Below are 17020 nucleotides of genomic sequence, written 5' to 3'. Positions count from 1 at the left end.
GTTATCCGAAAAATAGTGCTCGATACCGTAGTATCATCTTGTGATGTTGGGAGAGAAAGAACAGAAAACGAAACGACATCATCTGGTACAACCCCCCATACAGCAAAAACGTCTCAACGAACATTGGACACAAATTCCTCAATCTGATTGACAAACACTTTCCCAAAGACAACACCCTAAGAAAAGTATTCAACAAGAACAACATTAAATTGAGCTACAGCTGCATGAACAATATACGACAAATCATCTCAAACCACAACAAAACAATTGCAAATGAGCCGTCGACCCCCAGACAGAGCGACTCCAAAACCAACAAAGGATGTAACTGTCGAAAGAAACCTGATTGCCCCCTCAACGGGGGGTGCTTACAAACATCAGTTGTCTACCAATCTAAGGTAATACGCAAGGACATTAACACATCCGACACATATGTAGGATTAACCGAGGGAGAATTCAAAACCAGATGGAACAATCACAAGGCTTCTTTCAGGAACAAAAACCTGCGAAATACCACAGAACTCAGCAAACACATTTGGGACCTCAAAGACAATAATGTTGAATATTCAATAACATGGCAAATTCTTGCATCCAGCACACCTTACAATAGTGGTAATAAAAGATGCAACCTATGCTTGAAAGAGAAACTGTTTATTATTTACCGTCCAGACCTGTCATCCCTCAACAAGCGCAGCGAAATTGTAACAACATGCCGCCATAGACGGAAACACCTCCTAGGTAACATATGAGCCAATCACCACGCCCCTAGGCCAGCCTGTACCCACCCACTCTGTGCCCTATATAAACCATGGTATGCGAATGCTCCCATTAAAATCTCCTGATGATTGAGGGTACCCCCCCTCATGAAACAGGCCTGTAGAGATGAAATAGTCTTGTGATTTTTTTCCCACACATACATATATATATATATATATATATATATATATATATATATATATATATATATATATATATATATATATATATATATATATATATATATATATATATATATACACACAATATTCTCTTTTCGGACAAGCACCATGTTTTTTCTTTTAAAAAAAATAAATAAATAAAAAAAAAAAAAAATAAAATATATATATATATATATATATATATATATATATATATATATATATATATAAACCCCGTTTCCATATGAGTTGGGAAATTTTTGTTAGATGTAAATATAAACGGAATACAATGATTTGCAAATCCTTTTCAACCCATATTCAGTTGAATATGCTACAAAGACAACATATTTGATGTTCAAACTCATAAACTTTATTTATTTTTTTGGCAAATAATCATTAACTTAGAATTTCATGGCTGCAACACGTGCCAAAGTAGTTGGGAAAGGGCATGTTCACCACTGTGTTACATCACCTTTTCTTTTAACAACACTCAATAAACGATTGGGAACTGAGGAAAACAAAGCTTTGAAAGTGGAATTCTTTCCCATTCTTGTTTTATGTAGAGCTTCAGTCGGTCTCCGCTGTCGTATTTTACGCTTCATAATGCGCCACACATTTTCGATGGGAGACAGGTCTGGACTGCAGGCGGGCCAGGAAAGTACCCGCACTCTTTTTTTTTTTTTTTTTTACAAAGCCACGCTGTTGTAACAGGTGCTGAATGTGGCTTGGCATTGTCTTGCTCATCCGATTCGAACCGTTCCACTATCCACACACTCCACTCACCTTGCACAATCAAACTACCATTTTCCAAGTTCCAAAAAATTCCAGGATTTTTTCAATTTTTTACCATTTTCACCTCTTCCTGGACAGTTTTCCCTAACCCCATTTTCCCACCATTTTTTACCAGTCCACCTCAAAACATTCCTCTTGGGGAACAACAAATGCCCCTTTTTTTTTGGTTTTTCGTACAAATTCCCGTTTTTCCCGAAATTCCAGGAATTCTGAAATACCCCTTCTCAGTTCAAACTGTTACTAGGACAACATTTTTCAACCGATTCCAAAAATTCCAACACCAACCAAATCAAATATTTTAGGAAAATTGTGCTAGTATCAATATTTTCTAAAATTTCAGGAAAATTGCAGGAAATTCCCAATTAAATGAAAGGACATATTAATAGTTCTACAATGCCCTACATTCTCAACATTGTTTGCATTTTTAAACTAAATTCCGACCTTTAAACCATCCACACACACTACTCTTCCACCATATATCGAGCGCAAAACATGTTTTCCCTTTTCCAAAATTTTAGTTTTTCCTGGAATTTTCTCCCCATTGACAATGAATGGGAAATATACAATCTACTGCATATCCCACATTTCTCATCCGATTCGAACCGTTCCACTATCCACACTCTCCACTCACCTTGCACAATCAAACTACCATTGTCAAAGTTCCTAAAAAATTCCAGGAGTTCCCAGAATTCCCTGTTTTCCCAAGCCCTATTTTCACCTCTTCCTGGACAGTTTTCCCTATCCCCATTTTTCCCACCATTTTTGACCATTCCACCTCAAAACATTCCTCTTAGTGGGGACAACAAATGCCCCCTTTTTTTGTTTTATGTACAAATTCCCATTTTTTCCCGAAATTCCAGGAATTCTGAAATACCCCTTCTCAGTTCAAACTGTTACTAGGTCAACATTTTTCAACCGATTCTAAAAATTCCAACACCAACCAATTCATATATTTTAGGAAAATTGTGCTAGTATCAATGTTTTCAAAAATTCCAGGAAAATTGCAGGAAATTCCCATTTAAATGAAAGGACATATTAATAGTTCTACAATGCCCTAAATTCTCAACATTGTTTGCATTTTTAAACTAAATTCCGACCTTTCACTCATCCACACACACAACTCTTCCACCATATATCGAATGCAAAACATGTTTTCCCTTTCCCAAAATTTTCGTTTTTCCTGGAATTTTCTCCCCATTGACAATGAATGGGAAATATACAATCTACTGCATATCCCACATTTCTCATCCGATTCAAAGCGTTCTACTATCCACACACTCCACTCACCTTGCACAATCAAACTACCATTGTCAAAGTTCTTAAAAAATTCCAGGAGTTCCCAGAATTCCCTGTTTTCCCAAGCCCTATTTTCACCTCTTCCTGGACAGTTTTCCCTATCCCCATTTTTCCCACCATTTTTGACCATTCCACCTCAAAACATTCCTCTTAGTTGGGACATCAAATGCCCTTTTTTTTGGTTTTTCGTACAAATTCCCGTTTTTCCAGGAATTTTGAAATACACCTTCTCAGTTCAAACTGTTACTAGGTCAACATTTTTCAACCGATTCCAAAAATTCCAACACCAATCCATTAATATATTTTAGGACAATTGTGCTAGTATCAATATTTTCAAAAATTCCAGGTTTTCCCGAAATTTCCAGGAAATTCCTATTTAAATGAATTGATATACGCCCCAAATTCTATTTTTTTTTTTGTATTTTTAAACCCAACTCCGACCTTTCAACCATCCACACACACTACTCTTCCCCATATATCGAACGCAAAACATGTTTTTCCCTTTCCAAAATTCCCGGTTTTCCCAGAATTTTCTCCCCATTGCCAATAAATGGGAAATATACAATCTAGTGCATATCCCACATTTCTCATCCGATTCGAACCGTTCCACCATCCACACACTCCACTCTCCTTGCACAATCAAACTACCATTTTCCAAGTTCCAAGAAATTCCCAGAATTCCCTGTTTTCCCAAGGCCTATTTTCACCTCTTCCTGGACAATTTTCCCTATCCCCATTTTTCCCACCATTTTTGACAATTCAACCTCAAAACATTCCTCTAAGTGGGGACAACAAATGCCCATTTTTTGTGTTTTTCGTACAAATCCCTGTTTTTCCCGAAATTCCAGGAATTCTGAAATACCCCTTCTCAGTTCAAACTGTTACTAGGTCAACATTTTTCAACCGATTCCAAAAATTCCAACACCAACTCATTCATATCTTTTAGGACAATTGTGCTAGTATCAATATTTTCAAAAATTCCAGGTTTTCCCGAAATTTCCAGGAAATTCTTATTTAAATGAATGGACATATTAATAGTTGTACAATGCCCTAAATTCTCAAAAATGTTTGCATTTTTAAACCCAACTCCGACCTTTCAACCATCCACACACACACGACTCTTCCCCATATATCGAACGCAAAACATGTTTTTCCCTTTCCAAAATACCTGGTTTTCCCGGAATTTCCTCCCCATTGCCAATGAATGGGCGATATACAAACCTCTCCATTTCCCACATTTCTCAACCGATTTGAAGCGTTCCAACCCCCACACACTCCACTCATTCAAGCATTTCAGTTCCACTCACACATAGCGGCGTTTGGGCGGTGTGCGCACATAAGGAATTGTAAACTCTAGTTAATTATTGACATGTTTCTTGCCATTTTATGATGTATATTTTATATGAGGTTTCCAGTTCTTTTTATCGTCTCCTGTTATTCCCCAAATGTGGTTTCTTTGACACTTCCAATGTCCGTCTGTTTGCATTTGTGTTTGACTTTCTCTTCTGCTGTCGCTGAACATCGTTATTTTTGTCATGTCTGTGTAATCATGTTTTGTTTTAGTCATGTCATGTTTTGTTTTGTTTAGTTATTGGACTCTTTAGTTTCTGGCTTTTCACTCCCTTGTCTTGTTTCCATAGTTACCCATTAGTTTCACCTGTTCCCCGTTTGGACTCATTGTGCACTCTTGTTTGTCACCATAGCAACCCATTAGTTTTCACCTGCCCTCACGACTCACGCACCTGTCTTTAATCATGTCACTATTATTTAAGCTTCCAGTTGCCAGGCTGTCTGTCTGGCGACATCATACCCCTGTCACACTCTGTTTACCTCTGCGTACTTCATGCCCTGTCCAAGTAAGTTTTTTCGAATCATGCCACAGTTAGCGACTTTTGTTCATGTCCTTAGTTTTTTGCCCACGTGCAAGTGTTGGTTTCATTTGTCAAGTTTGTACTTCCGCCTTGTGCGCACCTTTAGTTTGTTCTTTTTGTTATAGTAAAATTAAATATGTCTTCACCTTCACGCCATGTCTGGTCCAAATGTTCATTTGCACCACGGGAGAACAAACCACGCCATAGTCCAAGTCCTGACAATTTTAGTTTGGCTGAGATTAGAGCAAGTCTTTTTTTTTTTGTCAATTCGTCTGTCGCAAGAAGGAAAAGTACCTCCGCATTCTCCAGCAAGGTGTGTTGTGCACTTTAACAACTTCTTCCTTTTTTTAAATTTATTTGCCTTTATTTTTGTGCCCATTTGACAAGCTCAAAGTGAGTTTATTGGCGACACTTCCTGCCTGCATGGGCCGCTTCATTAGGCACCCAAACTAGTCGCATTGTGGAAAGAAGCCGGTGGCCTGCAAGCAGTCGTAGGAGGACGTCCTCAGCACGTACCTGGTGGGACAAAAAGGAGCACTTCATGTCAAGTTTCCAAATGTTGAACGTTAACATTCCAGATATTTTGGAGTGAAGCCATGACGACTGCTTGGAATGAAGTCGGTTTTGTTTGTTCCTGCAAAAAAGTGTCAAATGACACACGGAGCATGTGTTGATTTGTTGCACAACGCATACCAGAGCAGTGTTTATCGTGCAATAATGTCTTCATGTTTTCAACAGAACATGTCAATAGTCCTCGGGTTTGATGCTCGTCGCCTTCTGGAACACTCCCGCTAGTAACCACGCACTCCAGCCCGGAAGTGGAGGCCCCTTTAAAGGAAGTGGAAACCACAAAGGTTCTACATTTAGAAGGTAATTAGGTGACTTACAGGAAACGACACTCCCAAGAGGAGAAAGCGAACAAACTCATTCCTCTCTCTTTTTTTTTATCTTCCTCTTCTCACCTTTTGAGGAACTTGTGGGTTTATGTCCACAACCTTCTACTATCCAGGTGAGAGGCACAATTTATCATCCAGAATGAACTTTCACCAACTCCGAGGCGATGCAGCAGCTCAATACAGCAGCATAAGCCAGTTAGCACCCTGTGATCACGGCGCCACTAAAAGTAGTTCCTCTGCGTTAGCGCTTATAATAACAATATCGCTAATGGTTGATATTCCGGAAAATGTTTCACAAACACAAAAAAAATGTTACACAAACTCAAAATTGTTTCAGAAACTCTAAAATATTTTACAAAATCAAATAATGTTTCAATAACTCAAAATGTTTCACAAACACAAATGTTACACAAACTCAAAATGTTTCACAAAATAAAAAAATGTTTCACAAACTCAAAAATGTTTCACTTACTCAAAATGTTTCACAAACACAAAAAAATGTTACACAAACTCAAAATTGTTTCAGAAACTCTAAAATATTTTACAAAATCAAATAATATTTCACTAACTCAAAATGTTTCACAAAATAAAAAATGTTTCACAAACTCAAAAATGTTTCACAAACTCAAAAATATTATACAAAATAAAAATTGTTTCACAAAATAAAAATGGTTTCACAAACTCAAAAATGTTTTACAAAATCAAAAAAATTTTCAATAACTCAAAATATTTCACAAACACAAAAAAAGTTTCATTAACTCAAAATGTTTCACAAACACAAAAAAATGTTACACAAACTCAAAATTGTTTCAGAAACTCTAAAATGTTTTACAAAATCAAAAAATGTTTCACTAACTCAAAATGTTTCACAAACACAAATGTTACACACACTCAAAATGTTTCACAAAATAAAAAATGTTTCACAAACTCAAAAATGTTTCACAAACTCAAAAATGTTTCACAAACTCTAAAATATTTTACAAAATCCAAAAATGTTTCAAGAACTCAAAATGTTTCACAAACACAAAAAAAGTCAGACAAACTCAAAATGTTTCACAAAATAAAAAATGTTTCACAAACTAAAATTTTTTTCACAAACTCTAAAATATTTTACAAAATAATTTTTTTTTCACAAAATAATTTTTTTTTCACAAACTCAATGTTTCACAAACCCAAAAATGTTTCACAAACTCAAAAATGTTTCACAAACTCAGAAATGTTTTACAAACGCTAAAAAATGTTTCACTAACACAAAAAATAATTCACAAACTCAAAAATGTTTCACAAACTCAAAAAAATAATTGACAAACTTACAAATATATTTCACAAACTAAAAAATGTTACACAAACTCAAAATGTTTCACAAAATCAAATTTTTTTCACAAACTCAAAAATATTTTACAAAATCTAAAAATGTTTCACTAACTAAAAATGTTTTACAAACACACTTTTTTTTTTACACAAACTCAAAATGTTTCACAAAATAAAAAATGTTTCACAAACTCTAAAATAATTTACTAAATCAAAAAATGTTTCATCAACCCAAAATGTTTCACAAACACAAAACAATGTTACACAAACTCAAAATTGTTTCAGAAACTCTAAAATATTTTACAAAATCAAATAATGTTTCAATAACTCAAAATGTTTCACAAACACAAATGTTACACAAACTCAAAATGTTTCACAAAATAAAAAAATGTTTCACAAACTCAAAAATGTTTCACTTACTCAAAATGTTTCACAAACACAAAAAAATGTTACACAAACTCAAAATTGTTTCAGAAACTCTAAAATATTTTACAAAATCAAATAATATTTCACTAACTCAAAATGTTTCACAAAATAAAAAATGTTTCACAAACTCAAAAATGTTTCACAAACTCAAAAATATTATACAAAATAAAAATTGTTTCACAAAATAAAAATGGTTTCACAAACTCAAAAATGTTTTACAAAATCAAAAAATTTTTCAATAACTCAAAATATTTCACAAACACAAAAAAAGTTTCATTAACTCAAAATGTTTCACAAACACAAAAAAATGTTACACAAACTCAAAATTGTTTCAGAAACTCTAAAATGTTTTACAAAATCAAAAAATGTTTCACTAACTCAAAATGTTTCACAAACACAAATGTTACACACACTCAAAATGTTTCACAAAATAAAAAATGTTTCACAAACTCAAAAATGTTTCACAAACTCAAAAATGTTTCACAAACTCTAAAATATTTTACAAAATCCAAAAATGTTTCAAGAACTCAAAATGTTTCACAAACACAAAAAAAGTCAGACAAACTCAAAATGTTTCACAAAATAAAAAATGTTTCACAAACTAAAATTTTTTTCACAAACTCTAAAATATTTTACAAAATAATTTTTTTTTCACAAAATAATTTTTTTTTCACAAACTCAATGTTTCACAAACCCAAAAATGTTTCACAAACTCAAAAATGTTTCACAAACTCAGAAATGTTTTACAAACGCTAAAAAATGTTTCACTAACACAAAAAATAATTCACAAACTCAAAAATGTTTCACAAACTCAAAAAAATAATTGACAAACTTACAAATATATTTCACAAACTAAAAAATGTTACACAAACTCAAAATGTTTCACAAAATCAAATTTTTTTCACAAACTCAAAAATATTTTACAAAATCTAAAAATGTTTCACTAACTAAAAATGTTTTACAAACACACTTTTTTTTTTACACAAACTCAAAATGTTTCACAAAATAAAAAATGTTTCACAAACTCTAAAATAATTTACTAAATCAAAAAATGTTTCATCAACCCAAAATGTTTCACAAACACAAAACAATGTTACACAAACTCAAAATTGTTTCAGAAACTCTAAAATATTTTACAAAATCAAATAATGTTTCAATAACTCAAAATGTTTCACAAACACAAATGTTACACAAACTCAAAATGTTTCACAAAATAAAAAAATGTTTCACAAACTCAAAAATGTTTCACTTACTCAAAATGTTTCACAAACACAAAAAAATGTTACACAAACTCAAAATTGTTTCAGAAACTCTAAAATATTTTACAAAATCAAATAATATTTCACTAACTCAAAATGTTTCACAAAATAAAAAATGTTTCACAAACTCAAAAATGTTTCACAAACTCAAAAATATTATACAAAATAAAAATTGTTTCACAAAATAAAAATGGTTTCACAAACTCAAAAATGTTTTACAAAATCAAAAAATTTTTCAATAACTCAAAATATTTCACAAACACAAAAAAAGTTTCATTAACTCAAAATGTTTCACAAACACAAAAAAATGTTACACAAACTCAAAATTGTTTCAGAAACTCTAAAATGTTTTACAAAATCAAAAAATGTTTCACTAACTCAAAATGTTTCACAAACACAAATGTTACACACACTCAAAATGTTTCACAAAATAAAAAATGTTTCACAAACTCAAAAATGTTTCACAAACTCAAAAATGTTTCACAAACTCTAAAATATTTTACAAAATCCAAAAATGTTTCAAGAACTCAAAATGTTTCACAAACACAAAAAAAGTCAGACAAACTCAAAATGTTTCACAAAATAAAAAATGTTTCACAAACTAAAATTTTTTTCACAAACTCTAAAATATTTTACAAAATAATTTTTTTTTCACAAAATAATTTTTTTTTCACAAACTCAATGTTTCACAAACCCAAAAATGTTTCACAAACTCAAAAATGTTTCACAAACTCAGAAATGTTTTACAAACGCTAAAAAATGTTTCACTAACACAAAAAATAATTCACAAACTCAAAAATGTTTCACAAACTCAAAAAAATAATTGACAAACTTACAAATATATTTCACAAACTAAAAAATGTTACACAAACTCAATGTTTCACAAAATCAATTTTTTTTCACAAACTCAAAAATATTTTACAAAATCTAAAAATGTTTCACTAACTAAAAATGTTTTACAAACACACTTTTTTTTTTACACAAACTCAAAATGTTTCACAAAATAAAAAATGTTTCACAAACTCTAAAATAATTTACTAAATCAAAAAATGTTTCATCAACCCAAAATGTTTCACAAACACAAAACAATGTTACACAAACTCAAAATTGTTTCAGAAACTCTAAAATATTTTACAAAATCAAATAATGTTTCAATAACTCAAAATGTTTCACAAACACAAATGTTACACAAACTCAAAATGTTTCACAAAATAAAAAAATGTTTCACAAACTCAAAAATGTTTCACTTACTCAAAATGTTTCACAAACACAAAAAAATGTTACACAAACTCAAAATTGTTTCAGAAACTCTAAAATATTTTACAAAATCAAATAATATTTCACTAACTCAAAATGTTTCACAAAATAAAAAATGTTTCACAAACTCAAAAATGTTTCACAAACTCAAAAATATTATACAAAATAAAAATTGTTTCACAAAATAAAAATGGTTTCACAAACTCAAAAATGTTTTACAAAATCAAAAAATTTTTCAATAACTCAAAATATTTCACAAACACAAAAAAAGTTTCATTAACTCAAAATGTTTCACAAACACAAAAAAATGTTACACAAACTCAAAATTGTTTCAGAAACTCTAAAATGTTTTACAAAATCAAAAAATGTTTCACTAACTCAAAATGTTTCACAAACACAAATGTTACACACACTCAAAATGTTTCACAAAATAAAAAATGTTTCACAAACTCAAAAATGTTTCACAAACTCAAAAATGTTTCACAAACTCTAAAATATTTTACAAAATCCAAAAATGTTTCAAGAACTCAAAATGTTTCACAAACACAAAAAAAGTCAGACAAACTCAAAATGTTTCACAAAATAAAAAATGTTTCACAAACTAAAATTTTTTTCACAAACTCTAAAATATTTTACAAAATAATTTTTTTTTCACAAAATAATTTTTTTTTCACAAACTCAATGTTTCACAAACCCAAAAATGTTTCACAAACTCAAAAATGTTTCACAAACTCAGAAATGTTTTACAAACGCTAAAAAATGTTTCACTAACACAAAAAATAATTCACAAACTCAAAAATGTTTCACAAACTCAAAAAAATAATTGACAAACTTACAAATATATTTCACAAACTAAAAAATGTTACACAAACTCAAAATGTTTCACAAAATCAATTTTTTTTCACAAACTCAAAAATATTTTACAAAATCTAAAAATGTTTCACTAACTAAAAATGTTTTACAAACACACTTTTTTTTTTACACAAACTCAAAATGTTTCACAAAATAAAAAATGTTTCACAAACTCTAAAATAATTTACTAAATCAAAAAATGTTTCATCAACCCAAAATGTTTCACAAACACAAAACAATGTTACACAAACTCAAAATTGTTTCAGAAACTCTAAAATATTTTACAAAATCAAATAATGTTTCAATAACTCAAAATGTTTCACAAACACAAATGTTACACAAACTCAAAATGTTTCACAAAATAAAAAAATGTTTCACAAACTCAAAAATGTTTCACTTACTCAAAATGTTTCACAAACACAAAAAAATGTTACACAAACTCAAAATTGTTTCAGAAACTCTAAAATATTTTACAAAATCAAATAATATTTCACTAACTCAAAATGTTTCACAAAATAAAAAATGTTTCACAAACTCAAAAATGTTTCACAAACTCAAAAATATTATACAAAATAAAAATTGTTTCACAAAATAAAAATGGTTTCACAAACTCAAAAATGTTTTACAAAATCAAAAAATTTTTCAATAACTCAAAATATTTCACAAACACAAAAAAAGTTTCATTAACTCAAAATGTTTCACAAACACAAAAAAATGTTACACAAACTCAAAATTGTTTCAGAAACTCTAAAATGTTTTACAAAATCAAAAAATGTTTCACTAACTCAAAATGTTTCACAAACACAAATGTTACACACACTCAAAATGTTTCACAAAATAAAAAATGTTTCACAAACTCAAAAATGTTTCACAAACTCAAAAATGTTTCACAAACTCTAAAATATTTTACAAAATCCAAAAATGTTTCAAGAACTCAAAATGTTTCACAAACACAAAAAAAGTCAGACAAACTCAAAATGTTTCACAAAATAAAAAATGTTTCACAAACTAAAATTTTTTTCACAAACTCTAAAATATTTTACAAAATAATTTTTTTTTCACAAAATAATTTTTTTTTCACAAACTCAATGTTTCACAAACCCAAAAATGTTTCACAAACTCAAAAATGTTTCACAAACTCAGAAATGTTTTACAAACGCTAAAAAATGTTTCACTAACACAAAAAATAATTCACAAACTCAAAAATGTTTCACAAACTCAAAAAAATAATTGACAAACTTACAAATATATTTCACAAACTAAAAAATGTTACACAAACTCAAAATGTTTCACAAAATCAATTTTTTTTCACAAACTCAAAAATATTTTACAAAATCTAAAAATGTTTCACTAACTAAAAATGTTTTACAAACACACTTTTTTTTTTACACAAACTCAAAATGTTTCACAAAATAAAAAATGTTTCACAAACTCTAAAATAATTTACTAAATCAAAAAATGTTTCATCAACCCAAAATGTTTCACAAACACAAAACAATGTTACACAAACTCACTGGTGTCGCTGTTGATTTGTTGCACAACGCATACCAGAGCAGTGTTTATCATACAATAATGTCTTCATGTTTTCAACAGAACATGTCGATTGTCCTCGGGTTTGATGCTCGTCGCCTTCTGGAACACTCCCGCTAGTAACCACGCACTCCAGCCCGGAAGTGGAGGCCCCTTTAAAGGAAGTGGAAACCACAAAGGTTCTACATTTAGAAGGTAATTAGGTGACTTACAGGAAACGACACTCCCAAAAGGAGAAAGCGAACAAACTCATTCCTCTCTCTTTTTTTTATCGTCCTCTTCTCACCTTTTGAGGAACTTGTGGGTTTATGTCCACAACCTTCTACTATCCAGGTGAGAGGCACAATTTATCATCCAGAATGAACTTTCACCAACTCGGAGGCGATGCAGCAGCTCAATACAGCAGCATAAGCTCGTTAGCGCTCTGTGATCACGGCGCCACTAAAAGTAGTTCCTCTGCGTTAGCGCTTATAATAACAATATCGCTAATGGTTGATATTCCAGAAAATGTTTCACAAACACAAAAAAATGTTACACAAACTCAAAATTGTTTCAGAAACTCTAAAATGCTTTACAAAATCAAATAATGTTTCACTAACTCAAAATGTTTCACAAACACAAATGTTACACAAACTCAAAATGTTTCACAAAATAAAAAAATGTTTCACAAACTCAAAAATGTTTCACTTACTCAAAATGTTTCACAAACACAAAAAAATGTTACACAAACTCAAAATTGTTTCAGAAACTCTAAAATATTTTACAAAATCAAATAATGTTTCACTAACTCAAAATGTTTCACAAAATAAAAAATGTTTCACAAACTCAAAAATGTTTCACAAACTCAAAAATGTTTCACAAACTCAAAAATATTATACAAAATAAAAATTGTTTCACAAAATAAAAATGGTTTCACAAACTCAAAAATGTTTTACAAAATCAAAAAACATTTCATTAACTCAAAATGTTTCACAAACAGAAAAAAAGTTTAATTAACTCAAAATGTTTCACAAACACAAAAAAAATGTTACACAAACTCAAAATTGTTTCAGAAACTCTAATAATATTTTACAAAATCAAATAGTTTCATTAACTCAAAATGTTTCATAAACACAAAAAATGTTACACAAACTCAAAATGTTACACAAACTCAAAATGTTTGACAAAATAAAAAATGTTTCACAAACTCAAAAATATTTTACGAAATCAAAAAATGTTTCACAAACTCAAAATGTTTCACTAACTCAAAATGTTACACAAACTCAAAATTGTTTCAGAAACTCTAAAATATTTTACAAAATCAAATAATGTTTCATTAACTCAAATAATGTTTCATTAACTCAAAATGTTTCACAAACACAAATAAATGTTACACACACTCAAAATGTTCCACAAACTCAAAAATGTTTCACAAACTCAAAAATGTTTCACAAACTCAAAATTGTTTCAGGAACTCTAAAATGTTTTACAAAATCAAACAATGTTTCACTAACGCAAAATGTTTCACAAACACAAAAAAATGTCACACAACTCAAAATGTTTCACAAAATAATTTTTGTTTCGCAAACTCAAAAATGTTTCACAAACTCTAAAATATTTTACAAAATAAAAATTGTTTCACAAAATAAAAATTATTTCACAAACTCAAAAATGTTTCACAAACTCTAAAATATTTTACAAAATCAAAAAACATTTCATTAACTCAAAATGTTTCACAAACAGAAAAAAAGTTTCATTAACTCAAAATGTTTCCCAAACACAAAAAATGTTACACAAACTCAAAATGTTTGACAAACTCAAAAATGTTTCACAAACTCAAAAATGTTTCACAAACTCTAAAATATTTTACAAAATAAAAATTGTTTCACAAAATAAAAATGGTTTCACAAACTCAAAAATGTTTTACAAAATCAAAAAATGTTTCAATAAGTCAAAATATTTCACAAACACAAAAAAAGTTTCATTAACTCAAAATGTTTCACAAACACAAAAAAATGTTACACAAACTCAAAATTGTTTCAGAAACTCTAAAATGTTTTACAAAATCAAAAAATGTTTCACTAACTCAAAATGTTTCACAAACACAAATGTTACACACACTCAAAATGTTACACACACTCAAAATGTTTCACAAAATAAAAAATGTTTCACAAACTCAAAAATGTTTCACAAACTCAAAAATGTTTCACAAACTCTAAAATATTTTACAAAATCCAAAAATGTTTCAAGAACTCAAAATGTTTCACAAACACAAAAAAAGTCAGACAAACTCAAAATGTTTCACAAAATAAAAAATGTTTCACAAACTAAATTTTTTTTCACAAACTCTAAAATATTTTACAAAATAAAAATTGTTTCACAAAATAAAACATGTTTCACAAACTCAATGTTTCACAAACCCAAAAATGTTTCACAAACTCAAAAATGTTTCACAAACTCTAAAAATGTTTCACTAACTCAAAATATTTCACAAACACAAAAAAATGTTACACAAACTCAAAATTGTTTCAGAAACTCTAAAATATTTTACAAAATCAAATAATGTTTCACTAACTCAAAATGTTTCACAAACACAAAAAATGTTACACAAACTCAAAATGTTTCACAAAATAAAAATTGTTTCACAAACTCAAAAATGTTTTACGAAATCAAAAAATGTTTCACTTACTCAAAATGTTTCACAAACACAAAAAATGTTTCACAAACTCTAAAAATGTTTCACTAACTCAAAATGTTACACAAACTCAAAATTGTTTCAGAAACTATAAAATATTTTACAAAATCAAATGTTTCACTAACTCAAAATGTTTCACAAACACAAATAAATGTTACACAAACTCAAAATGTTTCACGAAAAAAAAAATGTTTCACAAACTCTAAAAATGTTTCACTAACTCAAAATATTTCACAAACACAAAAAAATGTTACACAAACTCAAAATTGTTTCAGAAACTCTAAAATATTTTACAAAATCCAAAAATGTTTCAATAACTCAAAATGTTTCACAAACACAAAAAAATGTTACACAAACTCAATGTTTCACAAGCTCAAAAATTGTTTCACAAATTTAAAAATGTTTCACAAACTCTAAAATATTTTGCAAAATCAAAAATGTTTTCACAAACTCAAAATGTTTCACAAACACAAAAAAATGTTACACAAACTCAAAATGGTTTCACACACTCAGAAATGTTTCACAAACTTTAAAAAATGTTTGACAAACTCAAAAAAAAGTTTTACCAACTCAGAAATGTTTTACAAACGCAAAAAAATGTTTCACTAACACAAAAAATAATTCACAAACTCAAAAATGTTTCACAAACTCAAAAAAATAATTAACAAACTTAAAAATATATTTCACAAACTAAAATTTTTTTTTCACAAACTCAAAAATATTTTACAAAATCTAAAAATGTTTCACTAACTCAAAAAGTTTTACAAACACACATTTTTTTTTACACAAACTCAAAATGTTTCACAAAATAAAAAATGTTTCACAAACTCTAAAATAGTTTACTAAATCAAAAAATGTTTCATCAACCCAAAATGTTTCACACACTCAGAAATGTTTCAGAAACTCTAAAAAATGTTTTGCTAACACAAAAAATAATTCAAAAACTTAAAAAAATGTTCCACAAACTCAAACATGTTTCACAAACTCAAAAAAAATGTTTCACAAACTCTAAAATGTTTCACAAATAGAATTAACTTTCACCAACTCTGAGGCGATGCAGCAGCTCAATATAGCAGCATAAGCAAGTTAGCTCTCTGTGATCACGGCGCCGCTAAAAGTAGTTCCTCTGCCTTAGCGCTTATAATACCAATATCGCTAATGGTTAATATTCCGGTCACAACATGTAAATTGAATATTGTTGCCGCTTTTTGGATGTTAATTATTCATTAATATTTACTCTTCAGATCTATCCGTCGATTCATTTTTATTAAAAGTTTTTTTTACATCCCACATTGCAGCTTTGTGTTATTAGATAGATAGATACCGTAGTACTTTATTGATTCCTTCATTAGATAGTACTTTATTGATTCCTTCATTAGATAGTACTTTATTGATTCCTTCAGGAGAGTACCCTCAGGGAAATTTAAAAATAGTGTCAACATTGCATCATTTTCTCGTTACAGTACACCTTTTTTTGTGGAATAGCCAAGGGGCCACAAATGTCCCCTAGGCCGTAATTTGGACAGGTGTGGTATTCAGTATAGTTCTTAGAAAACATGCAGTTACACAACGTCGCGTCTTGGCAACTTCCAGCCGCTACATTGTGAGACGGCGCCCTCTGCTGGATTCAAAGTTGCAGTATTCTTTCCCCTCTAAACATCTGTGATTTGCTTACATGACGTCATGTCTCACCCGATTCTCAGTGGGCCCTTGGCGGCATTTTGCCTTTCTCCAAGACAAATGACTGCCAAAACTCAAAACAAACACAAAAAAAATGTTTCACAAACACAAAAAAAATGTTTCACAAACACAAAAAAAAATGTTTCACAAACTGATAAATGTTTCACAAAATAAAAAATGTCTCACAAAGTCAAAAATGTTTCACAAACACAAAACATGTTTCACAAACTTTAAATGTTTCACAAACACAAAAACATGTTTT

The 17020-nt window shown here is 29.7% G+C and overlaps 1 protein-coding gene across 2 annotated transcripts in view; it reads right to left on the bottom strand.

Annotated features, from left to right (window-relative positions):
• Positions 1–1264: 1264 nt before the first annotated feature.
• LOC133622053 (uncharacterized) overlaps positions 1265–17020 on the bottom strand; it is a 29835-nt gene continuing 14079 nt past the window's right edge. Inside the window, exon 5 of one of the 2 annotated variants that reach the window (XM_072916098.1) lies at positions 1265–5389. In XM_072916098.1, coding sequence (XP_072772199.1) covers positions 5323–5389 — 67 coding nt within the window. In that variant the 3' untranslated portion in view covers positions 1265–5322. The remainder of the gene's footprint in view (positions 5390–17020) is intronic. The other variant, XM_061984592.2, reaches the window with a different exon arrangement.

Source organism: Nerophis lumbriciformis, linkage group LG25, assembly GCF_033978685.3.
Source record: "Nerophis lumbriciformis linkage group LG25, RoL_Nlum_v2.1, whole genome shotgun sequence".
NCBI lineage: Eukaryota > Metazoa > Chordata > Actinopteri > Syngnathiformes > Syngnathidae > Nerophis > Nerophis lumbriciformis.
This window is presented reverse-complemented; position numbering and strand designations above follow the sequence as displayed.